At 42.2% G+C, this 12,404-nt stretch overlaps 1 protein-coding gene across 1 annotated transcript in view; it reads left to right on the top strand.

The window, feature by feature from the left end:
* Positions 1 to 3,458: 3,458 nt before the first annotated feature.
* nav3 (neuron navigator 3) overlaps positions 3,459 to 12,404 on the top strand; it is a 294,795-nt gene continuing 285,849 nt past the window's right edge. The window contains exon 1 of the mRNA XM_054624281.1: positions 3,459 to 3,593. Coding sequence (XP_054480256.1) covers positions 3,525 to 3,593 — 69 coding nt within the window. The 5' untranslated portion in view covers positions 3,459 to 3,524. The remainder of the gene's footprint in view (positions 3,594 to 12,404) is intronic.

The following is a 12,404-nucleotide window of genomic DNA, read 5'->3' as shown; positions in this document are numbered from 1 at the left end:
TCTCAAGCAAATCCATTATTTTATCAGATTAAATTCATGTAAAAACAGCACATGTTTGATTATGTTTATAAAGTTTAATATGCTCTCTACAAACACATTTTGTTTAATACTATATAGATCAAATATACAGGCATAGAGTTTAATTGTTAGAAAATAACCGACTGTTTTTTTCACAGCAGACATTTTGACCTGGTACAGTAGGAAATCATTAGTGTCATTAGCGACACCTGTGCTTCTTCTACTATGTCTTCTCCAAATGCCTTCCATTAAAAAAAGCCTATAAAATATGGTTAAGGAAAATGGCAAAAAGATATTCTCAACGTGTTTGTTCCTATTTTAAGTTTAATAACAAACATAGTGAGTACCTTCTCTGTTGCCACGCGGTGTGTTCAGTGTTCAGGTCATTAATCTAGGACTATTTGTTTGACTTCATGACATTCATGGAAGTAAAAGCTGTTGAATTGAAATTGCAACATGGAATAAGTGAGATAGAAGGACAGTATTATTGGAATAATGGTGGTCATTGTATTAAATAAATTGCCTCCAATTTGTCATCCATTGTCCTGGTGGGAATCGTAGTATTGTCATCAAATATTGGTTTGTTTGAGTTCCTGTTTGAGACTAGTTTTTTTTCCTGTTGCAAACAGTACAAGATGCTGTGGAGTAATCTCTAGTCAGGCACTTTTTTCTTTCTTGAGACTCCGTCCTTGCCTCCTCGGCAAGGGTGCTCTGTACCTGCTGTTGCTTGTCAGGAAAAGCAGATGGAGAACAACCTCCGACCCCAGCGGCCTACATAGGAGGCCATCTTGTCACTCTGTGACAGCGCGTGCCAGCTAGCCTCCTCCCTGCAGCAAACATAAAGTGTGCCATGCTATTCCCTGAGAGGTTTCATTGTTTCCTTTGTAATATTCAAGTATTAAAAAAAGAGGCAAATTAGCGCTCATGCAGTATGTATGACTTTAGAAAGCCCCCCCATATTATTCCACTGCTGAGGGGAATAGGGGAAGTAGGAGCAATACAGCTGTGCTTTTAGCAAGTTTAGCATTTCTGGGATGTGGTGTTATTGCCTGCGCCAAACTCCGTGGTGTTCCTAGTCTAAGGAGAGCGCGCTTAATTTTACTCATCACCTATTGCTGGAAATATTCCCTCAGCATTGCTTGTTGTTTGAGGCTACCACATAATGTAATGGAACAGCATCCTCATGGTACTTGAAAGGAATGCTTTTCACAGCTTATTGCCATCAGCTAACACTCTGGGTTTCAATGGAAAATCTTGTCGGGCTTCAGCGCTCGCATCATGATGTCCCCTAAGAACCAATTCTGAGTTGGCAGCACTTGACATGATTGCCTTTAAGTAGCTGACAGGGTCGCAGTGCTACACGGCTCTCCGGGGCTGGGTAAGTGTTTAGTGGCAAAGAAAATATCTGGCCGGTGCTCAAAGAGGAGACGGAGGCAAACACAAGTCGGGGTCCCCAATGGCCCGGCGGCGGTCGGCCGGGGGGGGGTTATTGGAGCGGTTGATTAGCAAACTCCCGTGGACGGACAGAGGCTGAATTGCAGTGCAGAGAGTATTGATTTTAGTGACAGTGCAATCATGTTTCTGTGGGTGGGGACACTATATATATGGGACTGTATACTGTATATGTGCAAGTGTGGTCCGATTGTTCTGTCTCAGTGTTTGGCTCTCAGAACAAAAGACATTATCAGTTTGCAGTAGGTATACTACATGTAGGGCAATTTACTGAACCAATATTTCATTGCAAAATGAATTGTTGCACCTGGTGTATAAATAAACAAATTAAATCATGGTTTAAATGAGCAAAAGCCTCTATTATAGCAGCACTACAAATATTAAGAGTACTGGCTTTATTGCAAATTAATACCACTTATACAATAAACCTTGCTTCTCCCCATCTCAAACCGCTCAGATAGCTTTGCATACATTTTATTTGCTAACACTGCCAATGAAGGGAAGTGAAAAACATATCTCTTTGCTAGAAAACTATCACTCTCCCTTTGTTTTGCAACATTAGTTTTTGCCATAAAGCATTCAGCTAAAACCCACCTAGTGGCATTCAGTTAAAATAAATACCTTGAGCTTAGCACAAACACTGGAGGAAGCCAGCCTGGCTCTGTTTGAAGGTAAAATCAACTTGTAGATTTTTGGGGGATTACTGTATGTGCAAGACTTATTTCTTTTTCTTTTTGGCAGGCGCAGTCTCTTCGTTAAGGCCACAGGTGGGACAGAACCAGTGTATTTGTTTTCCCCTGCTTTCTGTCTTTGCGCTAACCTAAGCAATTAAGCTTACTTCCCAAATAATGTTTAGCTATTCGTTTTAAATTGTGTGCTAATAGAGGACGTTAATCTTTCAGTGATCATAATGTAACTTTAATTGAAAAACGATACATAAATGTATTAAGCATAAGGCTATATTTTACTGAAATCCAATTAAACCAACCTTCAACAACAACAACTATAACTGTCAGGACCAAGGATATATTTTATTCACATACACCAAGTTTGTCCATGTATAGAAAAGTCCTACAGAGCTCGATGGGTCAAGTGTGGAACAGTCAAGGACACATTCAGGGTTTAAGACACAAATCATGCTACTAATGCAAAGTATAAGAGCTTTTGAATGGCAGATGTTGCATTGCATGATGTGAGTAAACCAAGCAGACAAGTCAAACCCTCACAGAGTCCACTGCGGGGCCAGCCACCGATCCTGTGGTTATCTTTCCTTTCCTTGCTTGGACCCATCCCAGAGTCGAGTTTACCCGACCTCAGCATGACTCAGTCCTTCCCCCAATGCTTTTATGGTGGAAAATAGGTTTGGGGGAAAAAAGACAACAATCAAAAACAACAACTCAGCGTAGAACAAACAGCATGTAGTAGAGGCTTCCTCCTTCTCCCTCCCTCTTCAAGCACCATGGCAACATTCACTTTGATATGCAGATACCCTCACCATTTGTACAGTGCAGCACCAAGGGGAATATTGACTTTTTGGAGAGGCAGAGAGCTTTTGCATTAGTTGTTAAGCTAAAACTGTGCTTCTTTTTTCTTTTTTTTCATCTTTTTTTTGTGCATTCGAATCATAGAATTTCTTCTCTTTCTTCTCTCCCCAGATGTGGAGGGAAGACTGTGTGCTGGAGCCGGGGATTACACTCTAAAGAAGAATCAGAGATAACTGTTATCTTCATGTAAAACTACTCAACCTGCAGGCTGAAAGTCATCTACGGTGTTCTCTTTGCTCCAGTCATCATTATGACGCTCTCTCGGTAGCCTTTCGCTACCTGTTTTGGTATTCCTCCTTGTTCCCCCAAAAAACTTCACTGCGGTGATAACACTCTGAGACACATTTTTTACTTTAACCGTACAAACTACCAGCTTGCCATGGATCGCCTGTGTCCGGGTGAAGGCGTGAGCCGGACACGGGCCCTCGTTGGGAAACTGTAGCCGTGTGGATTCTCTTCAACTTACTTCCCGTGATTTTACTCAGGAGTTATTCTTTATTTGGACCAGGGATGGATGTACCGGAAGCCAGCAAGCATGGCAAGAAGTCAACAAGTCAGAAGCTGGAGGACCAGAAAAAGGTAGGCAAAACTTTTCTTTCTCTGTTTAACCCTTTAACCTTTTCTGCTAGGCAATGCTCTTCTTTAATCTTCTCTCTGCGTGTATGCGTGTGCTGCTTTTTTCAAGAAACAAAATCAGAGCTTTGGCTTTTGCTGTATTCCACTTGTATGTATGTGGAAGCCGAGGGATGAAAGTTTGTTTATTGCCTGCTTTGCCATTCTCTTTACAAATAAAGAACATGTTGGTCCAATTGCTGCTGTTGTCTGAATTCCCAGCAGCTCCTCTGTTCCATATCTCCTAATAGCTATTTATAAAGACAAGGGGGTGAAGGTGGAGTTTTTGCTCCCCCTCAGCGCCTCCAGTCTTTCATTTCAGCTCATGCGGCGTGGCGGTGGGCAGGGCCGCCCCCCCACCCCCATGGGAATGCATATTTATTCTCTGTTTGCGATGCTTTTTTATGTTAACCACTCTGGGAATAGGAATGGAATAATACCATTAAAAATGAGACAAATAGGTTTTATTTTTGGTAAAGGGATATCATGTACGCTAATGTTCCACCGCTCTGCTTGTGGAGGGCAACAGCTCGGGTAGATAATGGTGAGCTTAGCGGAGTCCAGCTAGTAGGACTCCGTACACAGTGACCTCGACGGGGTCAGATTCATCTGTGGTGGCGGTGGGTGGATCGATGGAGAAAACTCCGGCGTCAGGCCGAGTTCACACTGTCTGCAGAATGTGGGATTCAAAGACAGCAGCAGCAGCCTCTGTCTGTTCATAAAAGAAGACAGCAGATCATGTAGGCACACTTACTGTGTTCACTTAGGTGCATGCTCATGCATTGAATTGGTATGTACTGGTCTAGATGAACACAAACACATGCACACACAGGAATTGTTTCTACTGCTGAATAGTCACCTTGATATAGACAGAGACATACACACCTACTACGATGCATTCACAGACTGTAACAGATAATGGATGCACACACAAACACACATAGCGCCCCTCTCTCTCTCTCTCTCTCTCTTTCTCTGCCTCTGACCTGATTCCTCTAATGAAGTGCTTTTGATAAGCGTAATGATTGTCCAGGAGAAGCCCGGGGAACATCCGAGCGCAGCGAAGGCGCAGTAATACATCAGGTCTGACATTTGTAGCACTATTAAGATCTCATAAAGAAGATGATTGTACTTTATTCTATTTTTTTTCCCTTTTAGACTTGAGTGCCACCTGGGAGTGCTCTTTTTCTTTTCCTTTTTTTTTTTACTCTTTAAAGCCACACAGAGACGTGTTGCTGCGTGTGCTGCCTGGCAACAACATTTCATCCCCTTTTTTGAGGAGGCACAGGAAGGAAGGTGTGTTCCTGCCCTTGGATTTGTGAATAAGTACATTCTGGATGATTGCAGTAGAGCTAACAAAAATAAATATATATGTGACCTCTCCAAAAATCAGAGGCTAATTCACCCTTGTGGTTCACTTAGATTGCATATGCTCACTGGGTTCAGTCTCTCTTTCTAAACACTTGTACCCTCTGGAGCTTTCACATAAATACACTGCATGTCAAACAACAAAACAAGAGATGCATATTCTTTGTTTGCGCTACAAATGGAAGCAGATTTCTAGGTGAGGGGAACCTCCCTTGAAGCGGAGATTGGAACCGAGCAAAGAGTGACATCAAATATTCATCCGCGAAGGGAATTGATTTGGCTCACTTTGGCTACCATTTTGGGTTTGAAGATGTGTGTCATGCCAAAAGATAAGCTCTGCCCCTCCGTCTTAACTGTGGCCTTCAGCCAGGAGACAAATGTTTTAGCGGGAGAAGAGCTTCTTGGAAGGTTTTCAATATTCCTGGCGATGTTTGGGCGGTTACGATGGGATGTGCGCTGTAATTGCCACGACTTGATGGGTTATGTCTCGTCCCAGAAGTCTCGTACTGACTCCTCTCTGTCAGCCTTTATAGTTGAACCCAGGAGAAGAGAATCGCTGTACTTACAACACACATTTGCGAAGATGTAGAGAGATTAATGCTCTGTCTCACTCCAATGATTGCTACCTTTCACTTTGTAATGGGGGGATTATCTGTGCAGAATGGATACACTGTGATGCATGCCAAACTTGCAATACAGAGAAAATGGTGTCACAAAATAATCTTACTCAAGTTTAAGCATTTGGAGGAATAGCTTGACATTTTCTGAAATATTTTTATTTGCGTCCTTGCCGAGAGTTAGATGAGAAGATTGACACCACTCACATGTCTGTACAGTAAATGTGATGCTGAATCCAGGAGCCTTGTTAGCTTAGCTTAGCAGGAGAGATGTGTTTTAAAAAAAATGTATTTTATGTACGGATAAAACAAATGAGACATTGCATGTAAATTAGTGAGCGTCAGGGATGCAGATTGTATTACCTTTAGGCAGAGCAAAGCTAGCTGTTGCCCCCTGTTTGCAGTCTTTGTGCTAAGCTAGCCCAACTGCTGCCTGTAGCTTCCTTTTTATTGTACAGACACAAGTGGTATCAATTTTCTCATCTCACTATCAGCAAGAAAGTGAATTTCCAAAACGTCTGACCATCCATTAGGGGCTCTCTTTTGCTTTGTTCAGCTCTCTGATTGGGATTATGAGATAAGGTTTATTCTCCAGGCTCTAGTTAGATTACTGTTGTTGTGTTTGTCTCTCAGTTTATCACGCCTACAGCTGACCAACTTGGCAGGGCTGATCGGGGGCCACATGCAAGTTTAGTGGCAGAAATATTGTAAACATGAAGACGGATCTGCGTGGTGTTTGTAGTCTATCCCTGTGATCACTCAGAGGGAGATTATCCGTAGGATCTTTGTGTCAAATGTCCAAAAGTTTCAAATATAAAAAGCTGAATTTGGCCAGCCTTCTCCCTCCATCACCCTGGGAGTCTTTGTCTTCCATCTCCCTCCTAGTCTCTCCTCTTTTCTCCCTCCCACGCTTCTCTCTCTTTTCCTCCCCCTCTTTTTTTCCCAGATGGATGGGACTTTTCATTTTCATGTTCCATCCCGTGAATGAGGAAGCAGTGATTACGATGGGACTGCTCACCTGACCCTGAGGGAAAACATAGTCATAGTGATTGGTTGCGTGGATGGTCAGGCAGGGGCGGCAGCAGTGTTGCTAAGGTATCTCCAGGAAGTCTTCTCACTAGCCAATCACCTGAGAGCTTTTCTTTTGCTCCAGCAAACCTTTAAATGGGTTTTTCTCTTCACCATTTTAAACAGCACATCCCTGCAAAGCTGTTGTTCTGCATATGCATGGTTTTCATGCTTTAACCATGCATTAAAGCCAGCCCACTGGGAGACTGCCATCAATGGATTGTGTAAGAATTAACTGGCTCGCCCCCCTGTGGACTGTCATATGTGATGGACTGTTCTCGAGCTCCGTGGGGGGCTGGTGAAAAACGAGTGAATAATTTAACACCGGGTTGGTTTGTATCACCGGGGTTTGATGCATGCCATCATATCATTGCAGAACAGAAGAAACCACGGCAGTTGGTGTGAACACGCAGCATATGTTGACTGAATAATTCACCTGGCAGGTTCATATGCAGATGTGCCCCACAGTGTGCAGAGCTGTGAGAGGCCATGTTTGGCAACCTATAGATCATCAGTAAAGCATGTACTGTTGGATTGCTGAATAAATCAGTGGGACTGAGTTTAGCCATAAAAAAGCTTTAAGTGGGTTTGTCCATCTGTCCTCTCGTCTTGCTCATTGTTGATGGAAAATGCTTTCTACATTTGTACCAATTTTTTCATCATCAACCCGAGAAGCAGCCTCCATCTCAAAAAATAGCACGAAGCTCCCCTGTAATCATTGTTTGTTCAGCTGGTTGCTTACATGCATTCAACATAAATCACTAGCTGGTGGTACATATGTTATTATTTCTGTGCATGTTGGTTTTATTGTGACACATGCTCTGTGTTTCTGTCTGTCGATGACAGATTTGTGATATAGGCGTTTTCCTTAGAGTGTTACAGTAACAGTTCTGTGTAGGAGGCACTCATCACAGTTGTACCTTCAGGACATATTGTCAGTGTTACATTCAATGGATCTCAGAATCCTACGAACATTGCCATTTACTGAGAACACTCATGCTCCCAAGATGATGAACCTGTTGATGACCCAATTGCTTTCAGGGTCCTCCTAGCTCAAAATGAGAAGGAAGTTGTACTGTCCTGATCATTTGCACACACGTGCATGTTTAACGTCCTGTATCCTGATTGGTCAATGCGCTAAATTGAGGCTAAACTGATGTGTGGTAGTGTCTGTAGTGTGAAGCCCTGGATATTAAATGTTCATCTGTAAGTTTCTGTCATGTTCTCAGATGTTTGTATCTATTTAACTAATCAGATGAAGCTGAGCAACTAGTATCATTTTCTATAATCTGTTAAAACATTTGTATTCGATTTAAAAAAAAAAAAGTTGATTGAATCAAAATAAAACCCTATATTTCCTTGACCATTGAATGGCATGATCCAAAGGATTGATCACGGAATGTTTGTTTTTCTTTGGTGTTTTTTTTTCTTCCTTTGCTGTGGTGGCAATGACGTTTCCAGCTTCAACTTCAGCTGTGGCCGATGGTGTAATTTCCGTTAGTTAGCTGCAAACTTTTGCCTTTATTGAGCCGGCTCTCCCTCTGCTGCAGTCCAGCCAAAAACAAACAGATATTTTCTTCCTCTTTGGCAGCACCTCTCCTGGTTCACCTCGCTGATTAAGATACAGCGCCAATACGATAAGGCGTTACAAATGACGAAAGTCCATCAAGTACAATGCTTGTTAAAGATGGTGATTTCCATGAGGACTTTTGTCGTGGGCTGAAATCAATACTGAATTTAACGGAAGTGGCCTTCATTGTATTGGATGCAGCAATATTTATATTGTGGGGTGTAATGATCACCGTAGCCTCTTGGGGCTGCTGACAGAGCTTTAACCTTTTAGAGTTGTTAGATCAAATCTTGTTTAGTTTGGCAGAAGATGATAGAAGCCAGAAAGTATTCTTGTTAGATTGACACTTCTTCATACAGATCGTTTTACATGTCAGTACTTTTGGTAATGGTGTGGTGTCATCCTATGAGAACTCCTCAACCCCTCAAACATACAGACACACACACACACACACACACACACACACACACACACTTGGCTGGAGATGGTACATCAGCAGCTCATTCCATGAGGAATTAGCGGGTTGAGACCACAGAATAAAGTCGGAAGGAAAACATGTCAAAACAGGACAGCGTCATGAGCGCGGCATTCACGAAGCAAAGCCTCAGAGGCAAAGTGATGAGAGTGGTGATGTCCAGGTCAGGCAGAAAGTGAGGGGGAGAAAGATAACCGAAGAGAGTGAGACGGAGAGGGGAGAACAAAATGACAGCAACTGAGGTCTAAAGGAGACAGGGGGGCTAACGGGAGGGGTAAGAGTGGAAAACCTTAGTCTGCTCAGAGAGTGAGAGTCCAGGCAGGGGGAAAGTTGAACCCTGTGACACTGCTGGGAAGCCGGAGCGCAGCCCCATCTGCATCCCACAGCGACACAGATACACTGGGCCTTCCAATATCCTTACTACCATACTATTAGTACGCCAGCAAAAGATTTAGTACGTCCCAGTACATAGTATGTCAAATGCAGTTTGCCAGAAATACAAGGATGTCTTACTGCATCCAGGCACATTATGCAGTATGTAAGCCAGCATGCTTTTCTGGCCATTCTGACCCACAATCCTTTGCCCAGCAGATATATGGGCAATGGGGTCAAAGTTCAAGGTGCAGTGTTGCATTCAGCAGTATGTCCTTTGTAAGGGTAGCTGCATTACGTACTGAAAGTAAAAAAGAAAAAGTCTGCGGTTTGGAACGCAGTGACAGTCTGTGCACCGGGCGTAGCTATCTTGACACTGAATCACAGCATGGTGGAGAAGTCACACGTCCTCATTTGTCCTTGTAGCCGACTGTTTGATGTTCTCCTGAAGCACTGAATCAAAACGCTGACATCCGTGCAGAGTTTTCTGATCGCTCACCTGCCGAAGCACAAAGAAATAAAGCCTTTTTCAAAGCTTTATACCTGTAAGATAGTCAGCTTGTCCTTGTTTCAGATTTAAATGAATAATTCCAGTCTCCAGACCACAAGACCTTTTTGGGTCCATAAGTGCCCTAAAAATGTGATTTTATGAAAGATGTTGAAGAATTATAGAATTCCACTGATACATTGACCGGAATATCTTTACAATTAAAAAGAAATGAACACTGTTATCTTAAGATTTGGTTTTGTTTATACCTTAGTGGAAATGATTTGGACTTAAATACACAGGAATGAACACTAATTTATCTGGTAGCGTTCGTTACAACTGACAAGTTGCCACATGCTTAAAATGGAAATGAAAAGAACTAAAGAAGAAACATTTCTAAATATGATTAACAAAGATTTTACGGTATACTTTCAAACTTCTAAACCTGCCTCAGACTTTCCACGAAGTTACAAAACCTTTAAAGAAACCTGTACATAAATTAAACATGAAACTACATATTTTAGAGTTTGGACCACAAATGCACATTAGTAATAGATGTAGAATCTAACCCTGGAGCTACTTTTTCACTTGCCTGCACTGTGCCATTGTGGCATTTAAGGGAATTATTAAAGAGTTTGTCATCAGCTTAGCAGAAACATACTGTACAAGTCCACCACCAATAATGTATAAAAAAAAGAAAATCCTTGCCAAGAGAGTATCCTGCCTGATGAAATGTAAAACCCCAAATCAAATCTCTATAGCCCAAAAAATCAACCAGCCATATTCATTTGTTTTGCTGCTAGATTTATTTTTAATTAACCTCTATAGGATCGAACACACTGTCCAAACTCGGCCTACCTCTTTGGGTACCTGTTAAAGGAACATTTTGGTATTGTGTATTTCCCATAAATGAGGTCATTGTTACCAGTATGTGTCATGCTAACTTTGCACTCGCCAGCTCCACTGTAGAAAGTCCAGGGGCTTCTTTCAGTGTTCACTTTCATTCAAGACAAGCGTTTTACTTGATTCATGGAAAAATCTCATCCCCCATGCTCCCTGGGTAACAAATGCAACCTAATACTTTTGGATTACCTCAAAAGCAAACATTGAAAAGATTGCACTTTATGCTAAATATGCACATATATTCTTCTTTCTTAAAAATCTCAAGACATTTTCATTGCAGATAAAATGCATGTTGGATATTCAGCATTTACAGTTGGTCAAATCAATTTACGATGACAAAAACAGCACAGACACAAACTATAGGTGTCCTGTGTGTATTCTACATCAGGCTCATTGGATGCTGTTTCTTTTATGGTCGTTTTTGTTGCTGTTATTAATCAAAGCCTACAGTGCATGAAGCACTTTGCTCTTGTAACGTCAGAGAAGCACTTACCGTATTTTCCGCACTATAAGGCGCACTTAAAAGCCTTTAATTTTCTCAAAAAACGACAGTGCGCCTTATAATCCGGAGCGCCTTATATATGAAAAAAGATCGAAAATAGACCATTCATTGACAGTGCGCCCTATAGTGCGGAAAATACGGTACTCAAGATAAGATAAAAAAAAAGATAAGATATGATATGTTAAGATAAGATAAAAATGTATTCATCCAGAAGGAAATTCTTGTTCAAAGGAAGAATGCGGAAAAAAATGAAAATAAAACTAATTAACTAAATTAGAAAAAAGTAAATTACAACAACATGAGAATAAGTTAAGTAAAAATATAAAGTGTTTTCTAAAAGACTACATTTTTCCCTCACTGCCCAACCCTGGAGGTAAACAGTCATTTTCCCTGCCACTCTGCCTTGGATCGAGCCAACAGTACGGACCAGTAATCTCAGAAACCCTGGGCTGACATCAGGTGTGTGATTGCTGCAGGCCCTCCTCATCATGTCCTGCATGTCACTGAGATGAGATTGACCCACCTGTTTACACATTGATCCAACAGGCACAGAGATGGAGCTGCATTATACCCATTAGTGCCCTGTCTTAAATCACACAGCTTTTGGACATGGTTACAGTCAGATGGGGAATTCAGATGGGATTGCCCTCACCTACATGCATGTTACAGTGCGTGCACGTCTGCCATGAAACCACTACTAAAATCCATGAGCTCCTTCCACAGTCCAATTTCCTGAGTTATCACCTCGTCGTAAAGGCCACAAACAGGGTGCAAGGTGTTTAAATGGAATCTCATCACCTCTGCAAGAGGAGTAACACCACAATCTACTTCGTTACCGTCAGCTATATAAATGGTAATCGTTGGTGCCGTGAAGGTGATCTGACAGCTTCCAACGGTCCAACCGAACAATAAAATCTGAACTTTGAATATAAAATACAACATTTGGGCAATGCTTTTTTCTCAAAACTTGCCATAAAAGTACCCTTGTTGGATCTGTATTCAGCATCTGTGGTGGCAGCAGGAAGTGTACCGTTAATAGTGTCAGATCTACAGAGGAAAAGCTTTACATCACAGTGTGTCTGCAGTGTGGCCTCTTCTTGCTGCCTGATCATTTGATTATGTACGGAGCTGGTGTTGTTTTCACATGCATACGTCGACGCCAGGCGGTTCATGCATTATGCATGCTCCACTCACAGCATGCCGGCATGTAATGATGTACCCCTTGAGTGTGGAGTAGGACCTCGCGAAGGAGCAAGCCGTGAGCGCTAACGTTGCCCGTGTGAGGGCACCTGTATACAGGCAAGTGTGTCTGGATTGCATCCAGACGGATTAGCTTTCAGATCTAGCCTGTAGCTGTGAGAGTTAACCTGACACGCAAGGAGGCGGTGAGGTGTAGCTGTATTACCCCGGTGCCCC

This window comes from Anoplopoma fimbria, chromosome 23 (assembly GCF_027596085.1).
Source record: "Anoplopoma fimbria isolate UVic2021 breed Golden Eagle Sablefish chromosome 23, Afim_UVic_2022, whole genome shotgun sequence".
Lineage (NCBI taxonomy): Eukaryota > Metazoa > Chordata > Actinopteri > Perciformes > Anoplopomatidae > Anoplopoma > Anoplopoma fimbria.
Note: the sequence above shows the minus strand (reverse complement) of the source record. Positions and strands in the feature narration are given on the sequence as shown.